Genomic DNA, 25,086 nt, shown 5'->3' with positions numbered 1-25,086 from the left:
GAAATATCAAAAACACTCTCTGTTTAGGGTTCTGTGAAACACTTTGGTCAATTAGGCCGGGGTAGTGCAATATACGTGCAGTCCACCTTGTTTGAGTGTTTGGGGGTTGAGAGTGTTTGTATGCTATTTATTATTTAGTTACGTTTGTCCTTCACAATCACCACATATTCAACTGTTGAGGCAGTTTTTTTTTTGTTTTTTTTTATCTCTGTGACAACTGCACATGCAAGGAAATCGTCCATCATGTTGTACAGTGTGTGCTCTCCTCCAGTTGTATAACAGATTATCATGGAGTCATGAATTAGACTCAAACAGAACAGAGTGATAAAGTGTGAGCCAGAAGTCAGTGATCAGCTGTCAGCTCCTTTTATTAAATGATTCCTGTTTGTATTTTTAAACGTCCTGACTGTTCTCACTGTTTCCTCCAGCAGACATATATCATCTGATTATCTATACACTCATTAGTCATGAAAGACACACACACAGACACATACTCACAGTCACACTCACGCACTCACACACTCTCTCTCCACCCATGCTCGAGGTCAAGGCTGTGGGCTGGGCCTCCTTCTGATTGGATATCTGCTTCTCTTCCTTGTTTCCTGTTTGCGTGTTGTGACGTTGAAAGGTCACAACCTCTTAACCTCTTAATGTGACATTTATGTTGTGTTGAACATGTAACCATGTGAGGAAGGACGACACACATGCAGTTTCTGAAGACTGTTTTACACTTTGATTCGGCTGTCCTGCGAGAAGTGTGAGCTAGCTAAAAGAAAACGTGAGCTCTGTTTTCTCTCATTAGTTCCAAGTATCTACATGTTGCTCACACCTGCTGCAGATGTTCTTGGCCAATCAGATCATCGAACACCCGTCTGGCATGGTTGGATTATATGATTGGTGGTTTGTACTGGGATTGACAGGCTTTGTTTTCTGTACCTGAGCTGTTTGCTTCTAGAGGGCGATACTTTCACAGCTCAGCAATCTATCATCTCATCTGTTCGGATACTACGTCTTTGGGGCTTTTTCCCTTTAATTGATAGGACAGTTGAGAGAGATGGGAAATGGGGAGGCAGAGAGAGGAAATGACATGCAGCAAAGGGCCACCGCCGGGGAACTGAACCGGCTGCAGCGAAGGCTGAAGCCTCTGCATAAGTGTCCTGCTCAACCCAGTGAGCTATACGGCACCCCGAAGAAAACTTTTTGATATTCCTCCACAGACTGAACGTGTCACTGATGGAGAGACCTTTTGACCTGAAACACTGATGGGGCAACAGGATACTGATACATCTGAACATGTGTTTTCTTTTCCTTTCCTACAAACATGAACTTTTCTCTTTGTATCATGGTCACAGTACATGGACCGATTCAGCAGCTGTGTGTATGGGTCCCCTTATGACCACCATTTACCCATAACACCCTTTATGTGCAGAGACATTTAAATGCAGCCATCGTCTAGACTCAGATGTCCTTATGTTCTGTCTTCAGTCTTGTCTGATCCTTGTTGGTCTTGAAGTTGGGCCTTTCCATTGCACCACAGACTGTTGAGTTACAGAGACCCAGGAGTCCTCACCTCACTCTGTCACACTATCGCTGTCCTTTCCGCTCCAATTGTTTGTGTCCAGCAGCTTCCGCGATGCCCTGGGACCCTCTTGAAGAAAACAGATTGTGTGTGAGCGCCACCAGGCTCCGTGTGGGTTTCCTGAGCCTGCCGCCGGGGCTGCTGGGTATTTATGGAACCAACACTACTGAATCACTTCCCACTTTGCCCCTTCATGCTGAGCACCAGTGTGTATGTGTGTGTTTTCCTTAGTTTCATGTGTATGTGTGTGTGTGTGTGTTTTTTTCCTTTATGCTCGTTCTTATGGAAGGCGTGTGTGTGTGTCTATTTCTGACTGCAGCGGTGTGTCCTGTGCTGGTGAGACTGGAAACCAACAGCATGAACAACATCCGCTCCCATTCCACTTCACACACGCAAACACACACCCATCCACAGTCAAAGTTTCTCTTTTCACCTTTTATCCAGTTTGAGACGTGAAGTGAAAACTTTCCTCGTTTCTTTTACAATAGTGAACAGAGATGGGAGGAGTCAGCATCAGTGTTGATGTGGTACCATTACTATAACAACATAAAACACTGTCTAATGTTATGAAAAATTAAATTAAGCTAATTAAGTTGTGTAACGTACCTGTACTTCAGTATTGCAGTAAAAGCATTCACTTACTTTCCACCCCTGGTTTGGTTTTTAAACAAAACTGAAGACTCTGAATTACTTAAAGCAGAAGTAAGCGGAATGTTTGTGTTAATATAAGTCTTAAATAGTTATATCTTCCGACGGCAATCACTTATATAGAGTGTTTGGTCTGAAACACGGGTCTGTCATTCACTCTGCTCTGCTGTAAGCCGAGGAGAAAACTTTCCTTGTATCCTACAACCTTTATCCAATGAGGAGAGAGAACGGCATAAAGGGGCGGTCCTCTCTGTGTGTGCAGCCAAGGGATGCGCGTGCATGTGGTGACGTAGGGACGAGGACCAATAGATCCATGACGAGGGCGGGGACTGCTAACTCCATCGGCTGACAAGAAGTTAGCCAAAACGACCGGATCGCTTACTTCTGCTTTAAACAATCAAATGAGAGAACAATTATATTATCGAGTAATGAAGATGAAGATCATTGACTTCACCTCTATTATACAAACCAGGACACATGAGTTATTAGAAAGAAACACTTGTACTTGAAAGGAGAGTGGAGTGGAGCTGAGCTGATGGTGTGGACTTTGAATTAGGGCTGCAGGATTTGGTTAAAATAAATCATATTGTAATTGTTGCTTGATTATAAAAGGAAAATACACAGATTACTGCTCATTTTGAAACATATTTCTCAAAGTATTAAAATGTCCTAAAAAGCAAAAAAGATACACGCACATCCAAAGTATTACAGGTGCAGGACTAACAAACAAACAGACTTTTAGAAAAAGGGTGAAGTTCCTCAAATGTTTGTTGTAGGCTGTAAGATCAACGTTTCGATCACATAGATCTTCGTCAGGATGTCAGAACCTCTATGTTCACACCCAGATATCAACTCCATCTGCAGTTATCTCATATGTTCCCTTCTTTGTTTTAAGATGTATTAGTGGAAATATTGTCTTAAGATAGTTGTTGTGAGAGGATATCAGCAACACCTTTGTTTCACAATAACCTGAAGGTTCAGAAAGACTGAAACGTGTTTAGTAAAAGTTGTTTCTCTATGTTTGTCCTTCAACTTTCAATCCTCTTTTTAATTATAGAGTCTGCAGGTTTGTTTGTTGCAGTTTGTAAACACAACATTCAAATTGGGGAAATCATCAGTCAGGATGCCCACTTCCTGTCTCCACTAATGGTTTCACATGAATCCTCCCAAACAGTCATTAAGAGACGTTGCTCATGACAGCAGGTCATCAAACAGAGAGATGCTGTTCTCAGTATACATTCAGAGCCATTGTGATAAGAGGAACAGCGTTGATCTAAAACAGTTCACTCCGGCCTGAGGAGAGTTTTCCATGAATCATTACAATGAAATGACTGATCTCTTCCCAGTAAAACCTCCTCCTGTTAATGTTTGATAAGTTATTACTTATTAGTTTATGGTTGTGGGACCATATGACATCAGACGTTTTATACCAGGGGGAGCTGCTTACTGAGGAACAGTGGGACCTCCATGTTTTATGGTGTGTTTGCAGTCCAGCGTCAGCATTGTTACCATGGTTACCTCCAGGCTATTACTCTGATATAAACTGTAGAGTTTCATCATGTTTAACACCTGGCAGCCAACTGCAGACCTCACACGAAGGTGATACTTGACTCGCTACAAGCTTCGTAGAAGTCAAGGACAGCTCCTGTCCACAATCACACCTATTGACATGACAGAAGCTACACATACAATATTAACTCAAAATGATTTATGTGAGTGAAATGGCCTTGCCCTGAAAACGATGAAATTCCTGGCCTGCTGCCAGCCAATGAGAGTGCAGATTTTTCACTTGTCACTGTAGTTTCAGAGTCAGATGGGAGTCCAGAGAGGTTGAGCTGATCCTTGAACTCAGGGGTCATTAGTGAATCCTTGAGTAAAGAATCTGCCAGAAGAGCGTCAGTGTGGTTGCTGAGGAACATACGCCTGGCAGCCAATCAGTAATGAGCTGTGTCTGTTGACACGACACAAAGTCAGATATTAAAGCATGTTCCTAGTTAAACTTTACCTGGATTGGATTAACAATGTTAGGGTATCATTTCACAATTATGTGGAACGTTTGGGTGTGTCCACATTAAAGACACAAAGCAACAGCGTGATGTGTGTCAGCCACAGACCAGCAGTGTTAGGTTTTACTTCATTGTGACTTATATTGTTTAATGCAGGGACAAATCTTTAACAAAGAGTTTCCAAAGTGAACTGACTGCACCGCCACTCCATTGGGGTCTGTTGGCGCTGTGAACCAGACACAAGTGGACTCCAATCTTAATCTAACGTTAGCTCGTACCAAACCAGTGGTCTAGATAGTTGGACTATAAAGTGACACTTGGAAATAGTTTCCATAGTAAGAAGCTGAAAACATTTGATTGTATCACAAACTGCCACCTCACCCATCCCCAACAACCTGTAACCAACCTGGGCATTTCTCAAAAAGTGAAGGATGCACTTGTGTTTCTATATGGTTACTATACTGTATGTCACCAAGTGTTTGCCTCGGTGTCGACCTCTGTGTTATCTGAGCGGCTGTCATAAAGTGACTGTCCCAGTGAGGGTGGAGTCTTATCAGCAGCTCAAAGGCTAAAAATGGGTTGACACCAGTGTCTGAACGCAACACGCTCATCAGGTTGTTCATTGTAGAAGAGATGCTGCATTGGAGCACATTATAAAAACAAGCTGAGTACTGATACACACCACCACAATTCAATTAATAGTAAATCAGGGAATATTCACAGAATAATCATTACTGGAAACTTTTGATTATATGACATATACATTTATTTGATCCATTTTATTTTAATTCATAGATCCTTTTTAATAGAAGAAGTTGAAGGGCCAGCACTCACAAAATGACCTTTAGGTAGCTTTAATGGAACAGGTGGCGAGGCACAAACGTTTCGACAGTAGCAGTCTAGAGTCATACTCTCAGCTGCTAGTCACTTCCTCTTTTCAAAATAAAAGCTAAAGTATATCTAAATAGCAAAACACACGTCATCCTAGATCCTTTTTACGTAATAATCCAAAAGCTCATGACACGCAACAGTGTGTCTAACAAAGTAAGGCTAATGCTTTAGGTTCGTCTGGAAGGTTCAGCTGTATCTGACCGCAGATTGATTTCACTTCACTCTGACATGTAAAGGATAAAGGTCATAGGTCATTTCATTGGTACATGTCTGAAGTGTTATCATCTAATTGATTTATTTTGTCGAAGTGTGTAATAAAATGCTGGATGATTTCAATTTTGACATTTAACCAAACTTTGTTTTTTTAAGCTCCATATTTCCCTCTTTTCTGTGTTTTATTTGAAGTGTTGCAGCCATCCATTTTCTACACCAGTTACCAGTGCATGGGTGGGGTACACCAGGTCATCAGTCTATCACAGGGCCAACATATAGGGATGAACAACCTCACACACTCACATTCACACCTGCAAAATTTAGAGTCACTGGTCAATCTAATGTGCATGTTGGACTGTAGGAGGAAGATCGATATATTTGTGATTTTAAGAACCAAATACTATCTTAGAGTATTTTTACACAGAGTAAGCGGTTCTTGAATAAAGTGGACGTTCCTTCAGTGTGGTCAGGAGACATCTACGTTCACACTGCAAAACAAATGTGGACACATAATGTCGTGGGCCATCTCTGAACGTGGTCTGAGTGATCAGATCCCAGATGTGTCCTGAATTCATCTTGGGTGCCTTCACACCTAAGCTAAGAGCTGACCACTTTTGTTGAATCACCTGAGATGGATGTTTAATACCAGGTCTGATTTGGGCCGTTGATACTGTGGTAGTATAGATACAGAACCTTGACCTGCTTTACAATCAAAGAAGACATGAACGTCTGTTGGGACCTTCATGTTGGAAGTTTGTTCTCTCTCATTTTACTTTTCTGTAACACACTTAAATTGTGCCGCCTGACTTACACATTGATAACTAAATCTCCCTCCCCTCTCTCCCCAGGATCCTCTCTCCCTGCCCCCCCTCCCCCAGCTCCATCATGCCCATCCTTAAGAACCTCCCAGTGCGCCTGAAAGGCGGTGGTCCAACTCTAGACAACGCTTTGATCCTCCGAAGGATGAGCCTCAACATCACCCCCCACCATCACCATCACAACCCCTTCGATGATGATGATGACAGCCTTCATGACAGCAGCGCCCATGGCAACCGCTGGTCACCCGGCAGCTCCCTCCTGGATGGAGATGTGCCGAGGGACCGCAACCCGTTTGAGGATGAGGAGGATGAGAATGAGGCCAACGAGGGCAAAAAGGGAAGCGGAGGAGGAGGAGGAGGTTCAGTGAAGGGTGCCTTCAAGTTTAAGTCGCCACTGAAGACTCTGGGAAAGCTGGGGAAGACCTTGAGAGGGTCGGGGAAGAGCAAAGGAAGTGCAACCCCCTCCCCTCAGGGGTCGCTGCAGGGAACCCCTTCACCTGCAGAGAAGAAGAAGAGGGGGAGGAGGAGCTCTGAAGGAAGTCTGCTCAGGTACAGTGGGATAGAAACTGTTGAGGCAAGGTGGGAGGGGAAAAAGGGGTTAGACATTTGTTGAAGTAACGAGAGAAGAGGTTGAGAGGGACAATTGATTTTTTTTTATTTTGATTTTATAAATTCATGCTTGCAGTGAAGATGAAGCAGAATATATAATAATTATGGTCTGCTAAGAGAAGGATGAGGGAAATGTATCTTATTGGGCAACAATATTGAGATACAAAGCTACAGGGAATGATTGGACAGAGAGGGACATGAGGATGATTTCAAGGTAATGACGAATGAGGTTGGTTTCCCATAATAAAGACCAAAGTTTGGGGTTTAGGTTAATGGTGGAATAGAGGATGACTGTGTATACTTTCCCCCTTCATGTCCCTCCCAGGTTTGCAGGAAAATATCGCGACACCCTCAGTTCCTACAAGGATTCGTTCACCAACGGTGAGCTGAACTGTTCAGAGAGCGAGTGTGACTCCACCAGCCGCCGCTTGTCCTTCATGAAGATGGTGGGTCTGGGGAAGCTGAAGAGGGAGTCCATGGCCGACCACTCGTCTCAGGGCCCAGAGGAGCAGCTGGTGCAGGAGGAGGTGGTGGAGGAGGTCAAACCCAGAGAGCCACTGTCAGGTAAGAAAAAAGAAACAATTGACTCACACTGACTGTAGACTAGACTATGTTGAGATTTTGTGTCCACTCACCCCATCCCTGCCCACAAGAAACTCCAGCTCAGCACAGTGTGTCTTCTTGTCTCTTCTCTGGCTGTCGACATGACAAGTAGTGTTGACTCTTCATTCATGACTGTCAGGGGGTTTGAGACACTTCTGTTTGTGTCCTTGGGGTTCTGAGGAGCTGAGTCCTGAACCAAGAGTGGAGTTGGACTAGATCAAGCGACACTGAGGAGTTGAATTAAGTCTGAAAGAGATAGAGGAGACCAGAGATTCTTCTTAGAAACACACTCTCTCTCCCTTCGTCTGTTAACGCTGTCGTCCAGCTTGTTTTCACACCAGCCTGAATGATCTTATCTTTGTCTGTCGGCAGTCCACCAGCTATTTTAGACTCCAATGCCGACAGTAAACTGGACGGAGTAGGGGCTGGGGGAGTGGTCTCTCTGCTTATAGTGCCCCCAATGCCCCCCTCCACCCCCACTCCTCAGGTTAGTGAAGGTGACCTCACAGCCAACTGGGTCACATTGTGATGCTGTAATTTCCCAGGAGTTCACACAGTGTGTGTGTGTGTGTGTGTGTGTGTGTGTGTGTGTGTGTGTGTGTGTGTGTGTGTGTGTGTGTGTGTGTGTGTGTGTGTGTTATAGATCATAAGTATTGGGCTGGTCCTGGAAATTTTTTAAGGGCGTCTATTGTTTATCGCACCCTGTTTACTCTCCTCTTTTCTAATGAATGATTTGAATGTGTGTGTGTGTCTGTGTGTCTGTGTGTTTGTGTGTGTATGTGTGTGTGTGTGTGTGTGTGTGTGTGTGTGTGCGTGCGTGCGCGCTTTCAGTTCCTCCACACCCTTGTTTACACGTTGAAACACTTGCTCTGCTTTATTATTCCCACTGTGTTTCATTAGAACATATTGTGTGTGGTAGATATAAATAGATCGTAAAGGTATGTCTATTTTTATCGACACCACTTACAATGAACGACACCCTTCTTTAACAGTGCTCTTCTTGTAAGAAAATAAACAAAATGAGAACAAATTAATCATTATTTATGTTCTCATATGTTCTCAGTTAACATTACCAAACCTCGCTTTTCACTTTTCATCATTTACCAATGTTCATATGAGGTAGTTCACTATGTGTCAGCTCCAGGCTGCAACTAACAAAACACACCAGACTCCATGAAGGATGAACTGCGAGCTGGTTGGTTGTAAATGTATGTGACAGACTCTCTGTCATATACATGTTTCTAGAGATGCACTAGTTTTCACCCTTATTAAACAAAAGACTGAACCACACTTGACCATGTTGACCATACGCTGTTATGATATGTAGTGAACAACTGAAACACTCAGTTTGAGTTGACTTCTGGTTATCAATAACTTCTCCCTGATGATCTGCTTCCACCACTAAATGTGGTGGATCGTTTGTTACTCATGAACCTGCAGCTGCTTTCACATGTTCTTGTTTCTTCCCTTTCAGTTTGTTGTTAGAGCAGGACTTGTAGTGTTATTATCCTGTCCTCATCAGTCCAGGAGGAATCGAGCACCTCAGTTTTGTAGGACATCGTCCCATCACAGTTACAGAGTTTTGGCATCGACTTGATGTAGAAGTATCACTTGTCTTCACTGTGTGTAACATAGTGAGTCAGACTCAACAGGGGACAATCCTTCACAGCTGTGAGTAAAGTGAAGCCCTCAGTCCTGACCTGTGTCTTTTTTGATGCTCTCACTGTGACAGTCAGCAGCTGTTATCACTGTGATCTGGAGTCAAATGGTATGCTCGGTCTCCAGCCACTGGGGCCAGACCAGGAGCCAGAGCCCTTTGTCTGAAGTACGATGATGATCACACAGGCGTGAATACGAGCACAGCATCTAAGTTCAGTTTTAGCATGAGCAGAAAGTTCTGGGTGTCAGATAAAGGCTTGTTTTCACTTGGTAATAAACCACCGTGTCAGCAGATGAGTTGACAGAGAGAGAGAGAGAGTGTGTGTGTGTGTGCGTGGGCGTGTGTTGTGTAAATGGGACATAACAGTGATGCAGGTATAAATAAGCCCGAGTCCTTTACTTCTGTTTGGCAATAACACAAACACATACACCTACTGTACATGGTCCTGGTCTGTGGTTCAGTGGTTCTGGATCACGTTGTTCGACTGTTGATACTTCACCGTAGGCTCAGCTGCAGGTTCAGCTGAACCTCCTGCGGTGTAGAAGCTGCATCTTCATTTGAAACCATTTCACATAAGAACATCATTAAGTTCAATCCAAAAACACTCCTTTAATCAAACGACCAGCTCGTTGAACAAAAGTCCAGACCAGGTTGCAAAAGCTGAATTTAATTCAGTTAGTTAGTGAGTGTTTGACCTCAGTTTGACTCTGATGGTCTGTTCATGTTTTCTCTGCATGCATGCAAGAGCCCAGAGATGAGCCCCTCAGATGCACTTCAGTCGTACATCTGCATGCAGGTATGCAGCAGCACAACCGCATCAAACATCAACACAACCAACCACCTCCACAATGCGTTCTGCGTGAATGGTGGAATAAGATAAGCCCCATCACTGAGCTGTGCCAGTTCAAGTTGAAAATGAACTAGCTCAGATTCATAGCTCCTTTCGTTAAAGTTTTGTCCTCGGTTCCAAAAATGAAGTGTTCATTTGTTCCTTTTTTTTTTTAGTTCGCTGTTCTGTTAAAATAAATAAAATTACCTCCATCAACAGCCCTAAATTACTGCCACTGCCAAACTCAGTTCTCACAGAAAGGAATTACATTCAAACTAAATTATGAAAATGATGAAAAGAATACTGAGTAATTTACAACTTAAATAATGTATAATTATATACTGAAAGTGAAAAAATTAGATGTCTTTTACAAAATGCTGTGAGCATGGGTGTTTCTAGACTCTATGGAGGCCTGAACCCCCCCATCCCCAACCCCCGCCTACCATCACCACCAATATATAATATCTTCCTCTTCCAAAAACAAATTAGTAATAGTGTGAACAGAACAGGCTGTTCTGCTGACAGAAGAATTGATGTTGACATCACTGTTAGCATTGATAACAAATGCATTATTCTACTGCTAATGGAAGAAATTTACATTGGCAGCACTAACTTATTGTATGCAGTTATGCAGCGCATACAATAACAATGTTCTTTGTACACAGCCATTGGCAACATCATGTTGTCATTAATATGGACCAATATTGGCTTGGGATCATCAGCTTGGGACTGTCGGCAATTACAGTACATTACGGTTGCCTGCCCTGTTGCAACGCCCCTGGCCTCACAATTTGTGATTATTCTTAATCTTTGTTGATTGTTGATAAAAATGCTCCAAATGTTTATTCAAACTGTCCTCAGCAGCAGTAAATGCATCTGTTCTGTCTGTAGTGCAGCACCATACTGTGGATGCTGGGGGCACAGCATTCACTTCAAATTCACTCACATTCTCTTTCATCATTTATAAACTGATTTGTTGAGTTCAGCATTCACAAAAATATGAATGCTCATGTACAGCACTGCCCCGTCATCCTCCTATACATGTGAAGGTTATCAGGAGGCTGTAAAGGTTAACACCATTATTTATATATGATGAAATCCCTGTCAGGTAATGATGTCAATTATTTTCAATAAATCCAATAAAGTGGTGAGTGGATGATTTCACAGTTCACAGTGTAGTTCCTCTAGGTAGTAAGCATGAGGCCCGAGATCGTTTTCAAAAACAGGGTTTATTTATAGTCACCGACCACCCCGTAAATACTGAAGAGAAAAGAAAGTAAGTAAATAATTAAATAAACACAATAATGCACAGCCTGTAGCTTAATACAATTTACACAATTAGGCAAGGCCAGGCAAGGCAATTTTATTTGTACAGCCCGTTTTTACAAACAGTTTGTCTCAAAGGGCTTTACATGGCATATAACATAACACATAACAACATCCTCTACCCTCGCTTACACCCTTACACCAATAAACATACCTCGTAGACTGCACTCTATCATAAGGCCTCAATCTTGTCTTCTCTCTTTGTCTTCTTTGTTTACGTTTTAGCTCTTTAATTAACTTAAATTAACCAAATGCGGAGACAACCAACCGTGTTGTTCCTCCCTCACCATGCTCTGCCAAGTGGTGTGTCACATGTGAGGCAGTTACACACAGTTTGCATTGTATCACAGATGCTCAGTAGTTACCTTTTACTCAGCTGACGCTGACTTCTTATAACCATCTCAGTGCCTGACGATATAACTATAGTTTTTACAATATTTGCCTGTCAAATTAACAAAATTGTTTTGTTATGAGTATTACAGTATTTCTCAGTTGTTGTTACCAATATTTGTAGTTTTCACAAATAAATGTGATTAAAATCACATGTTGTTGTTGTAAATATAATAAAACATTCTGTTTTAATAGTTTACAAATGTTCGCTGTGATTTAAACAAAAAGTAAATGTTTTGGGGTTTACAATACTTTTCTGTAGTGATTTTACATAGTTTTTATGTAAATTTCACAGTCATTTTTTACAGTGTAGTCTGTCAACTCCAGTGTGTGTGTGTCTGCATGTCAGATGAGGGCTTGTTTTCAGTTGCAGATGAACTACGTCAGCAGATTAGTTTACTGTGTGTGTGTGTACTGTGCTGTGTTGTGGGTCAGTCAGCCCACGTAGAGAAGTGAGTTGTTATGAAATTAAATATTTGTCTGAGCTTCTGTTTGGAGTAAACTTTGTTGTCTCTGTTGTCTCCATCTTGTTTCATTGTCTTTGTACTCTGACAAACTGCTCACCATCAGTGTGTGACTGTGTGTGTGACAGACCGCTGAAGTAACAACTGGACTCTCACCATGTTTCAAGGTGTTGCTCACACCTCACACTGTCAGGAACAACCAGTTCCCCGGTGTCCAGCATCGGTGAGGTCCATGTCACTGTTTAGCTGAACGAAACTTTGGTACGTTGCTTCTGTAGCTTTGATTTCCTGGTTGAATGATCAGTGTGCTAAGCTACACCACTGTCTTCTGACGGCGTTTACATAAACCTTCAACCCACCTCTAAGGAGTAAGCTCAATGAATAATCAATTATATTTATTTAACCAAATATGTCAATTAAATGTATGGGGAGTCAGTTAGTGAGTGGATGTGAGAACTGAGAGGTGGTGCTGTATGTATGTATAAACCAACAACCAAACCAAACCAAACACAGAAACAATATGGTGGTAACTCGACCTACCATTACCTGAGGAGAAACAGAACAGAAGCAGCAACCAAGGACTAAACAACCATAGAGGACCATGGCAGAGCCAGAGAACTGTCCCAACAACCAGCATTTCTTTCCTCTTCAGCTCTCCTGCAGCTCCTCTCATGCGCTAGACGTGTCGTGCATGGTTATTACATCAACCAGTGGTGGACAAAGTACACAGCCGCTGCATTACTTGAGTCCCACTAGATCCTCAAGGTCAAACATTACTCCAGTTCAAGGTAAAGTTATTTTTCCATAGGTTCCATGTATGTCAGCAATCAGAGCAGGCAGAGCGCTGCCATGAAGCTGCTTTATTTCTCTAGCTCTGATTTGCTTGTTTCACTTGGTAGCAGGTGTTACTGCTTCACGCACCAACTCCACAACCATCACTGTTTCCTCCACATTGAGTGGTTGGTGGAAGGTTTTCAGAACATGGTCCTAAAGTTAGGACTGACACTCAGTATTTTTAGGAGTTTCTCCTAAATCAGCCATGCTTTGACTTTAAGATACTTTGTGAATACAGGCCATGGAGCTCAGGTGACTTCTTCAGCGGTGGTGTTGTTGCTGGACTCCGATTGACCTTCATTCAGTCTGAAGGGAGAGTTTAGATTGGAAGTGAAGCAAGGGAGAGAGCGATGAAAGACAAGCTCAGTGTTCCTTACACAGAGAGAGAGAGACAGAGAGAGCGAGCGAGGCAGGAGTTTGCTGTGTACGTGTGTGTGTGTCTGTGCGCGTATGCGTTTCATTAATCCATGGTCATGTTACCAGCAGCAACCCTTCGGGTGATTTGTTGGCGAGTCGCTGCAGGTTTCAGTCAGAAGGTGAAACATGAAACAGGAAGTCCACGGCTGCATGGTCGCTGGACTCACCACACTCAGGTTAGAGTTGTGTAAACTGTATATTAGTTGCATATTGTCGAGTGTAGCTCAGCACAGTGTGTTAATAGGAGGCTCACACTCAGGACTTGTCAATCATTAGCAGGCCCTTCACTGACCAACTGTCTACTGCCGATGACTTCCTGTCAGACACTTACACACACTTACACACTGATAATCACTTATCTGGCACATATAGAGTGGCTTCTGTTCTGTCAACACACACACACACACACACACACACACACACACACACACACACACACACACACACACACACACACACACACACACACACACACACACATACATACAAAAAGGTCCTCAACTCTGTTTTTGGCAAGCGCTTCAGATCTGAGTCTAATATACTGTGTGTTATACAGTGGGGGATTGACGACACAAAAAAAATAAATTGTGTGATACAAAAGAAGCTGTTGGAACATTTTTGATCTTGATCATTTTTGACAAGTATGACGAATCAGCGGGCTCCTAAAATGGGTGGGTTTGGTATTTTTATGGTCATTCTCCATGGGAAACTTTTCACAGTATTTTGCCATTTACATCACCGGGGTTATTTGAATCTCTAACAAACTCCAAAGTGCACCATTGATCAGTGATCTTCAGTGATAATTTGCCTGAGTTTTCTTAAAGCTATGGGACTAGTTATTCACTGAATTTCTATGGAAGAGGATTGATTATGATATTATTATTATTATAACCTTTATTTATTCTCGAGAGACATTGAGGTTGCCCTCATTTTCAATGTCATCGAGTTTACAAACCAATTAAAATATTGACAGTGGTTACCGTCATTTGAAGTGATTACATGACAATATACAGTTAACAAGAAACAAGAAAGACAGTCATCTGAAACAGTTACAAATGGAAACACAGTTATCCATGACCAAGTAAGTAACTCAGTGAGTGAAGGGAGCGCGTCCAATCTCAGGATGTGCTGTAACGCATTCCAAGAGCTAGGGGCATCATAACAAAAATACTTGTATAGACTCTAGGAACTTTAAGTAGCAGTAGTTCAGCCGAACGGATCATGTAAGCAAACAATATAGCGCCCAATGTGTATAGAAAGCATAGAGTAGGCCTACCTGATTTATTTACACTCATTCACCATCACACAGTGGTTCACATTAAACAGCACAGACAGCTACGTATACAACGTGTCGTCAGCGACTGAAGGATGCAGCATGCTGCCTGCTGAACTACTGCTGTGGGTCAGAAGCATGTGTCCACTCCACCAGCATCATAGTTGGTACAGCTCTAGGGTGATCTCATGCTGCAGCTCCAACATCCTCCGCCCAGAGCAGATTCTGTGGTGTTGTTTACTTTATTGAGCATTTATAGAGGAGTGTATCAGTGGATGAAGAAGAGGTTAACAGGAATATGTTCCTGTTTGATCCTGCAACAAAGAAGCTGGTCTGTGCTAACACTGACTGATGGTCTGTGTTTATCTCACATCAGTTTGAGGTTCATCATGCCCTCATGTCCTCCTCTACAGAGACTGAGAGAGACATTCTGGTCTGGTGTGGGGAGACATCACAGTTCAGATGAGAAGCTGCGGAGTCGTGAGACGTCAGAGGAGTGAGTGGCTCTCTGAGAAAAGAAAAATGTGAACACATAGCTCAGGTTACAGGCTGCACACACTACCACAATACTGCCACTGTTCACCCTCTCTCATACACATGCATGCTGAGTGTGCACATGAAACACACTTGTATAGGTACCGTCTTAAACTGCACACACACACACACAGTTGACTGACTCAGCAGCTTCTTTCCTGCTCTCCAGGGCTCTCTTACATCTGCACCTTTTGTTACCAGTGGAGTTCAACTGTTCCACCATGAGTTTTACACCAGACAGTCAGTGTGCACATGGCAATGTAACCTGTTCACTGTCTTCATCACAAAGTATGAGAGTTTTGTATTTTTATAAACTGCTGCTGCCATTGTTTTGAAGAACCTCACAGACATGTTTCATCTTTTCAGAGAGAATCAACAGGACAGTTTACAGAAACACGAGGCAGGAAGTAGACTCTGTACGAGAGGAAACAGTCTGAGCCCAATCACACTGGTTCAGCTAATCCCAGCTGAACTAAACAACCAAATAACCTGAACTGATCATCTGCTCACATTGTTCTATGTGTGTGTGTGTGTGTGTGTGTGTGTGTGTGTGTGTGTGTGTGTGTGTGTGTGTTCCGGTGTCAACATTGAGGCGGACAAAGGAGACATCAACATCTGGAAGTCCAACATCCTCACTGTCTCTCACCAACACACACACGCACTCAAACTTTTACTTTGAAAGAGTTAGCCTTGGCGAAGGTCTTTTCTGACGCAGCAGTAGATGTCGGAGAAGACATCATTTCCTGTCCCGCTCTGTGTTTGTGTGTGTACTTCCTGAGAGTGTGTATTATCTCGTGGCTGCAGTATTATAATGTGATGAAAAACTGAGTCACATTTCCTCTTTGTTTATCAGCATCAGTCTGTTTCTGGTTTGACTAGTTTCGTTCCTGTCGGTAGCACTTCGTAATTCACTCATGGAGACAGGAGCTGATGTTGTGTGAGGTGACTAAGTGATAAATGGTCTGATTCAGTGTGACTCCCACTTCCTGAGGATTTCATTATCTCTGATATCCCTCCAGAATAAACCTCCAACCCTAAACCCGAACTCAGGTTTTCTTCCAGTAACAGCTCCTCCAGTTGTCTCTGCCACCAGTAACCAGTGTGTCACTGGTTTATACTGAAGTCAACAGAATGTGGTTGTAATTATGACCGGGGTGTGTGTGGCTAACGATGATTGGCACCACAGCGCTGACGTTAGAATCTGTCACAGGAACGCTCCTCTGTCTGTGTCAGGTTGGTCTGAATGAGCTTGGACGATGTCATCGCAGTGCTGGTGTGACATCGTCACAGCTCTGAAGGTCAGAAAGAGGATCCTCCCTGAATGACCTCACACAGACGGACAGTAAACACTGACCTCAGTGAAACACCCTGTTTACCTCCCTTGTCTCCTGGTCTCTCATGTGTCTGGTCCGTGGTGGAAGGAGCCGGCTGGACTCCAAACTTTAACTGACAAACCTACATTTAGATATACAACTTGTTTAAATGGTTTCTGCTTAAAATGAGCTCAGATCTTATTGGCAGCATGAGAAGCTTTCAGTCAGAGTCCGTGGTCACCATCCCAAGGAGAACAGTGTTCTCAACAACACTTTGTTTTGTCTTTGTCAGTTTGGTCTCAGAGGAAAAAGGTTGGTTCACTTCTCACCAAACTCCAATAAAGATACACATAAATCATGCAACCAAAAACAAACAGAACCCAGAGGTTTACTCTAACATCATCTAAAGCTGGTGCTGTTAGATCTGTCCTCAGCTTTAACCTTCTCTATGCTGCACAATCCTACACACATGTGATCCATGTACTTCAGCATACAAAGACCTGAACGTGGCCTGCCTGATCTGAAATTGGCTCAGATGTGATGTGTGTGTGTCTGAACATGCTCAGCCTGTTAATATGTGGAGCTGAAACAGAAAACCTGATCAGTGATTCTGTGGGAACCTCCAGCTCCGTCCTCCTGAGGTTGCTTTGATGTTCAAATCAAACGAACCGTCCTTCAGAGCTCAGTCAAGCCAGAAAGGACACACGCCTGGGTGTCTTTGAGCGTGTGTGCGTGGGACTTGATGAGCAGCTGTTAATGCTAATCAGTCAGAATGAAGAGTTTCATTGTGGAGTCTCTGACCTTTGAGGTCGACACTGTCTCAGCAGTGACCTGCAGATCTCACTGAGAACACGTCACGTAGAACACGAGTGGAAGAAGCTTTACACAGAATGATTTGCAATATTTTAATATTAATTATCACGTGCAGTAGAGATAATTCAATTCATTTTAAACAGAATCAAAAAAGTAGACAAAGAGCAGGCAAGCTTACCTCTACAGTACAGTATATAACATGTTGACTGTATCAGTTAGAAATGTAGCAAGAGCCATTAAAAGCTTCACAAACTAAATATTTCCTGTTATCATGGGTAGAAATCACAGGGGGGGCAGGGGTACGTGGCCCCCACCCCCACCTGCCTTCTGAGGGTTGTCCCACTCAGTGTATCATTGTAAATCTAACTATGCAAACTGAAGTAATGTACCTGGCTCCCTCTCTGCACCATCCTTTCCATATATCCAGACTAAGATCCGCAGCACTGGTCCTGCCTGCAGCCGCAGCAGCAGCACACAGACAGAACGTGTGCTGGACGTCACTTTGACCTCTGACCAGACACAGTCATTAGTGAGGTCAGAGGGACAGATACAGTCTGAACCAGTCTCTTTGTGTCTCTGTGTGCTTCAGTGCTGGAGATCCTGCAGCTGGTGAAAAAGCGAGACCTGCTCCTGGCCGACTCTCACATCCTGGAGCTGGAGCAGGAGTGTAACGAGTCGTCCACCACTGAGCCGGAGGACAGCTCCGTCAAAGATGGCGGGCGGAGGAAGGCGAAGGATGTGGAGCTGCTGTACGAGGAGCTGCAGAAGGAGCTGTGGGCCGTGGTCAGGGAGTCTCTGAGGTCCTCCACAGCTGGGCCGAACCTGGGCCTGGTGGTTCAGGTGAGGGATGCTGCTGCTGCTGCTGCTGCTGCTGCTGCTGCTGCCATGGTTGCAATGGTGGTCAAAGGTGTCAGTGCATGACCTCACGTATCGGTGTGTGTGCAGGTGCTGGAGCAGGAAGAAAAGGCAGACAAAGATTGGGCCGTCACAGAGGGAGCTGCTCTTGGGGGCCCGAGGCCTCGGCGGCTGAAGCAGAGGTGGAGGGAGGCGGTGGAGGAGGCAGCAGAGGCCTCTCTGCCTGAGAGAGCAGAGTTCACAGCCGGGGAGCTGGATGGATACCTGAGCCGACTGCGAGCTCGTGTGGTGGAGGACTTGGGGGCTGCCAACAGGAATGTGGTCTCCATCTACCCCGAAGAGTTCCAGGCCTTCCAGGTGAGACACATCTGGACACAGGAACAGCTGGTGTATGTGAACATCTGTGGTCCGTCTCATCAACTGTTTGATCGGTTCACATCAAACATTCATGATCCTCAGAGGACGAATCAGGTGACTTTCTAAATTCATCCAACTTTAACCTTTGATCCGCTAGGTGTATGTGCAGAGTTACCACCAGGCGGTCGCCAGGCAACTGGAAGCCATAACTGACAACCAGATGGAAATCACTGACATCTACTCTCTGCTGGACTGGCTGCACAACATATACGACAGGTACACCACCAGTTGAGTGTCTGTGACATCAGATCCAGTTCCTTCAGAGGTCCCTGGTTTTTCTGAGAAAGGTTGTGTAAATGTGTGTTTCTGTGGGCGTCATGTTTTTGTGTTTTCTATGTGTGTTGTTACAGAGATGTCCTGGGGACTGTGTGTATCACAAGTCCTTTTTGCCGCTCTCAGCTCAGTCCCCTGCTGTCGTCAGAGACTGTGGACAGACTGGAGCTGGACTGTCTCAACTCTGTCAGGGTGAGACACACGCACGCACACATTCACACACGTGGACATAGACACACTCTCATTTTTCATGTAGGATTGATGAGGAATCTCTGTTCTTGAAATTTGTTGTATTGCTGTTTTTTTATGTTTTTCCTCCCTGATAAATGATCTTTTCTACCATTAATTATTAGGACCAAACAAAAAAAATATCTTCTAGTGCATCTATGATTGCTATTGTGATGTTAAACTTGAGGTGTGTTTGTTTTGATGCCTGGCTCCTCTCTCTACAGGCTAACGTGACCACAGAGCTCAGTCAGGTCCTGGACGAGGAGGAGAAGAGGTGGCTGGAGACTCTGCACATCGAGGAGTATCAGATCACTCTGGCCAAGACCGTCATACAGGTACACACACCCAAAGCCACCCTCTGGTCTGAGGGGGTGAGGTGTATGTCTGACTCCACCCAGCAGCTTCCTGTCTGTTTAAATAAAGGTTATTGAATCAGAGCAACGTGTGTTACATAAGGGTGGATTCCACTGCATCTGTACACTGATTGTTTTCTGATTGTGTCCTTCAACTGCAGCCAAAGTCAACAGTGAGCACTTCCTGGTCTCTCTCTCTCTAACACACACACACACACACACACACACACACACACACACACACACACACACACACACACACACACACACACACACACACACACACACACACACACACACACACACACACTGAGATCCAGTGGAACCAGCTGCTGTCCTCTAGTGGCCACCACTGATCTAGTTGCATATTTGGATCAAGTGTTGGTCTCATTAGTGTTGTGCAGCTTTGTGAGCATATTGAGAGAGGTTGTGTTCAAATTAAAGTCACCATTTGTTGTCAGTTGTTGTCATTAAAAGAGGTCACTACACTGACTGTGTGTGTGTTGTTTTTCAGAGGCTGCAGGTGGATTTGGAGCGGTCTGCCTCCATCAACAGGAGTCTGGGCTCCAGAGTGGCTCAGTGCAGCCTCAACGGACTGGCTGACTTCTTCTACAGGTACACACACACACCTGTACACACACACACATACACATAGACACACACAGAGTGATCATGACTTGTGCTGTCTTTTAGTTTCCAGAAGAAAGTTGAGATGTTCCATGAAAAGGTGCAGAACGGCATGTTTGGAGACAGTGAGGATGGATACGTGTCCAAGACCATCGCCCTGGTCAACTGCTGCCCTCCCTTCAGGTAGAGACAAACTCGCTCCTGCACCAGAGCCTCAGCTTCATTCAGGCTCCCAGAGTTTATCTCATCAGCTGGTTCCTCAGTGGAGAAAATAAAGGTATCAGGAGCAAGAACTTCTAGTTTCTCATCAGTGTGTGTGTGTGTGTGTTTAGAGGCTTCGTGCAGCGCTGTGCTCAGTGTGACCCGTCAGTCAGTGAGGACTCTCTGCGTCGAGCCAACAAAGCTCTGGACCACGTCGTGCAGCAGGGAGTCAGAGTCCTGTCTGAACGGCTTTACCTGCACATCAGGGTATGCACACACACACACACACACACACACACACACACCAGTCAGTCACTTAAAGCCAGTGAACAGTGGACTCAGTGTTTATCGTACAGTCACTTCACCTCCTCTGTCTCTACATGTTCAATTTGATTTTGAATCCTTCTTTTATTTTGTAAAGAGTGTTTATTCAGCCTTTTGGAGTCTATGACGAAGAGAAAGACTGTTGATTTATAGTCCCATAAGTTCAGTTCTGTTAGATTTGATTAGTGGAAGTCAACATTTACTTTAGTTTAGTTAAGTTAATGATTTGATTTAATAGACACAGTACATCATATTTGGTTAGTATTTTGGTTACTTATTTTGGCTGTATTTAACCTCACAGGTCTGTTTTATGTGCAGTTTCACAATGAAAACATTTCAATCAATCACAAAAATAACAAATTCCACTAAATTAGTATTGATATTTTAATTGTATTGATACTGATACTTTGTGATGGATCTATGGGTGGACTCTGGTCTAATGCTCAGTTTCTTTGGGAGGATAGTAACTGGAGATTATTTATTTAGCACAAAAGATGTTTTAGATGTTTTTGGATGCAAACCGAGACAAAACTTAGGAACGCTTTTTTGGCTTCATCAATTGTCTTTGATTTGAGGTGTGACAGTTGGGAAGAAAATCATCATAAAGTGTGCGTATGTGTGCGTTTGTTTCAGCCTTTCTTTGAGCGGCTGGTGAAGAGGAAGTGGCTTAGTAACACAGAGCCGTACGAGCAGATCGAAGCTCTGATCAAAGATTACTTCAAGAAGTATCACAGAATGGACAGCCCTCCATACCAGGTACACACACACACCTGAACAAAGAGAAACCATAACTGAGAGCAGATGCAGGTTATTCTCTATGATCATTTCTCTCGCTTGCCTTTTCTTTCTTTCTTTCTTTCTTTCTTTCTTTCTTTCTTTCTTTCTTTCTTTCTTTCTTTCTTTCTTTCTTTCTCTCTTTCTTTCTTTCTCTCTCTCTCTGTCTCCGCCCTCAGCTGCTGGTGGCGGAGGTCCACCGGCGGGTGGTGATGGAGTACCTTCGCTCGGTCATGCGAGGAAGAATCATCTGCACCTCAATGAAGATGAGGAAGAGGATGGCTGGTCGGCTCAGAGATGAAGGCACACAGATCAAAGTCCTCTTCAAAGACCTGGTCAGTGTTCAGACTCAAAGGTCATGATGACATTCACCTCCTCAGTCCATCTGTCCGCTTGACCGTCTCTCTCTCTCTCTCTCTCTCTGCCAGGAGTCTCCATCCAGCTGGTTGGACAGCGCTCTGTCTCACATCTCAGAGATTATCCAGCTGGAGGATGTCCCCTCCATCCAGATGGAGGTGGGAGTTCTGGTCAGAGAGTTTCCAGACGTCAGGTACAAACCTGTCCTACTCCTTCTCTTTTCTAATGGACATTGGCCGTACAGTACATGGATGTAAAATCAGCATCAGAAACCCTAACCCTAACCAATATTATGGAATAAACAGTTGCTGTCTCAAGTCCACACAAGTCATGTGCAGATGCACCCTTGATAAAATGGGTGAATCGAGAATACTCCCTGATATGTGATCTGTGCTTCGGTATGCGGAGATACAAGCACAGAGAAGAACACTGATTTAGATATGGCTCAAGTTTAAAGTGGTTAAAGAAGAAATGTCTTATCTCTGATCTTATAGGAATATACAGTAGTTCAGGTACAGTTGTGAGATGATGCCTGATACACAGTCTGTTATGGAGGTAAAGTTACCTGAAGCACAAGAGTACTCTTCAGGCTGCATTCAAGAGCAGTTCTTGCAGCCAGCAGGACACGTGTTAATAAACAAACTCTGACCTCATTAATCGTACATGTTACAGCCTCCTTTATAACTTTAGAATGTGAATCAGCTGTTTATGTTTTATTCTTGAAATGCAACAGTGCAAACTTTGTTCAGTCGAAACATAATGCCATCACTGTCATTGACCATTGACCAACAGAGCTTACCTTAGCTGAAACAGTTGTGTTCATTCCTCACTCTAGTCACCGCATCTCTCTCATGATCCGTGCTCTCTGTGTACAGGAAGAAGCACGTGTCGGCCATCTTGAACATCCGGGGAATGACTCGGCAGGCGGAGCGCCAGGAGATCATCAACATCGTCAAAGACATCGAGAGCAGCGACGGCAGCGGCTCGGCCCGGCTCTCTCGGGACCGCGCCCTCTTCTCCGAGGTGCCGGTCACCTCTGAGGTCCACTGTCTGAACGTGGGCCTGAGCCGCATCGCCCTCACCGCCTCATCTTGCTTCACCACGCTGCGCCCACGCCGCCGTAAAACCAGAACACCTGTTCAGGAAAACCCAGACGATGTTCTCTGACAATCTGGGTGCCAAGATTTTAGTTTTTCCAAGACACCCCTGACACACTAAGGGTGTTTTTTATTTCTAATTTAACTCTAGTCATGATTATTATCCACTAAACTGACACCGACTGGATTCTTGCATTGGGCTGCTGCTTCAACAACATCCACCAAACGGACCTTTTCTCCCTCTCTCTTCACGTTACCAAGAAGCAGCAGGGAATGCATGAAACAATGAGGGTGATTAAAGGACATAACAGAGATAACTGAGGACAGAACTGGACTGAATAGGCTCCTCTGACACTCTGTCTCTCTCAAGAAGGGAATCAGCTCAAACTGATCTGAAGTCAGAAATTCACCTCTGAATCTGGGATTTCTTCAATTAAAATTTGAAATCTGAGGATGGAAAATAATTCATTTGGGTTCAAAGTTCACATGTGATTTTTCTACAGGTGGATTTAGGCCTGGTCACAACAAAATTCATTATTGTCCTCACTAAACAGCTTGGTTATATAGAGACAACTTGTTATTTGGCCATTTGCAAATGGGGCATGCCGTGTTACTTACTAATGCTGCCTATACAGACCATTATATTGTGACTTTACCACTTTGTTGCGCTGTCCAGATGTATAGTGACAGTACTCATTGTAATGGACTCATAAGCTGTTTCCCAAATCAGGCACCACATCCTTCAGAAGGATTCTGTCTGCGGCGCTGTGGCCCTTTGTAGCCGTTGTAGATCACACAAGGCTGAACTGAAGTAGTCCACCGAGTGCTTACGTTGTGTGTCACCAGCCTCTGACACCGACAATCAAAACATGTAACACGCTTTCATTTGATCAGTTGCAGCAAACGACCGTGACAGAGCCACCGAACGGAGGTTGTAAACTTCCATTTGATGTTACAGTAACATAATAACACCTGTGACTGGTCTCTGATGTTATCGTTGTAGCCTCTTCAGGTGGAGCTGTTTTTACTGTGTCATATACACTATGATATATGTGTAACATTCAACAGCAGTGATTCCATCTAAATAAAGTGACTGTGTGTGAGGAACTGACCCGTGACCAGGCCTTAATGATGTATACAATTTCTGTAATGTGATTTAAAATCATATCCTTGAGAGATTTTAGTTGTTGCAGTTTTGATGTTGATTGAACACGTTTAACAGGATCACAGTTCATGTTTGTATTAAATCATATGTTCCATTATTTTCAGATTAGATTAAAGAGTCTTAAACATGTACAGCTGCATGACTGACATCAGGGCAAACTGCTGGATTCCTGGATTTTGAACTGAAAGGCACTTTATAGAGGATCAATAAAAGGAAAGCTGTTCTCTGCTGAGGTGGACTCTGGACTGAAGTGCATTCTGGGACAAAGATCACAAAAGGACTGAATTCACAATGAAATTTAGGATTTGTTTTGGGGACCTTTAGGGATCAGGTTTTCAGAGGAGATGAGCTTCTAATCCCAGGATCTGGAGATGCTCCATGACAAAACTGGGTAGTTTTTTTTATTTTTTTTATTGTTGCACAGATGTTGACATGTATTAATCAAAGGTACTAGACAAAGATCAGAGTCTCTGTCTGCTGATTGTGTATTTAAAGCCGTGATTATAGGGTATAGCTCAAACTCCTTGGTGTGATGAGGTTCATTATATGAGTGGGATTCAGATATAAACAGAGATATATTATTTCTTTCTACTGATAGAATAATAGACTTTAACTACAGAGTATCTGGTGTTGATTCAAGTTTAGATAAAGGAGGGCTCACTGTGTTAACATTAGAGGCACAGAACTAGCTGGGATTAGACATCGTCTCATATTTTATTGATTTATTCTGCATTCCCTTACATTTCATGTTATGGTTTTGCATTTTTTAGCTAAGGAAACAACTTTCAATTCCTGCTGTTCATTTTAAAAATCATGATTTTTTTTCAGCATTTTAATTCCTCCCAAACTTCACATCCCATAAAAATCTGCCATTTTTTATTTGGAGATCACATTGGTGAATTAAGGAATGTTTTGATGTGTGAATTTCATTTTTCTCAGATCAGAGCTACATCTGTCTGTTCTTCATGTCTGTATGAAGTACGAATGACTCTTTCTGTACAGAAATCAGCTTTCACATCACAATAAAATGCATCAGTTCACTGTTGTGCTTTGATTTTCCCCCACTTCCCCTGCCAGCAACCTGATGAGCCAACAGATGAAAGAAGCTAGGGTTACTTTTATTTTCCACAGTGTAAAAACTGTGGCTGCTTACAGAGGCTCACCACTGGATGGTGAAAAGCCCCTGATATCACAG

At 43.6% G+C, this 25,086-nt stretch overlaps 1 protein-coding gene across 2 annotated transcripts in view; it reads left to right on the top strand.

Annotated features, from left to right (window-relative positions):
- Window positions 1-24,899, top strand: part of LOC310995403 (exocyst complex component 3-like protein 2) — a 44,312-nt gene extending 19,413 nt beyond the window's left edge. For both annotated transcript variants that reach the window (XM_083984454.1, XM_083984455.1), the window contains exons 2-15: window positions 6,186-6,704; window positions 7,090-7,328; window positions 17,810-18,060; window positions 18,166-18,432; window positions 18,590-18,708; window positions 18,843-18,957; window positions 19,218-19,328; window positions 19,861-19,961; window positions 20,040-20,156; window positions 20,306-20,441; window positions 21,132-21,254; window positions 21,452-21,607; window positions 21,701-21,822; window positions 22,505-24,899. In XM_083984454.1, coding sequence (XP_083840580.1) covers window positions 6,186-6,704; window positions 7,090-7,328; window positions 17,810-18,060; window positions 18,166-18,432; window positions 18,590-18,708; window positions 18,843-18,957; window positions 19,218-19,328; window positions 19,861-19,961; window positions 20,040-20,156; window positions 20,306-20,441; window positions 21,132-21,254; window positions 21,452-21,607; window positions 21,701-21,822; window positions 22,505-22,796 — 2,668 coding nt within the window. In that variant the 3' untranslated portion in view covers window positions 22,797-24,899. The remainder of the gene's footprint in view (window positions 1-6,185; window positions 6,705-7,089; window positions 7,329-17,809; window positions 18,061-18,165; window positions 18,433-18,589; window positions 18,709-18,842; window positions 18,958-19,217; window positions 19,329-19,860; window positions 19,962-20,039; window positions 20,157-20,305; window positions 20,442-21,131; window positions 21,255-21,451; window positions 21,608-21,700; window positions 21,823-22,504) is intronic.
- The last annotated feature ends 187 nt before the right edge of the window (window positions 24,900-25,086 follow it).

Source organism: Trachurus trachurus (assembly GCF_905171665.1).
Source record: "Trachurus trachurus genome assembly, chromosome: 13".
Taxonomy (NCBI): domain Eukaryota; kingdom Metazoa; phylum Chordata; class Actinopteri; order Carangiformes; family Carangidae; genus Trachurus; species Trachurus trachurus.
This window is presented reverse-complemented; position numbering and strand designations above follow the sequence as displayed.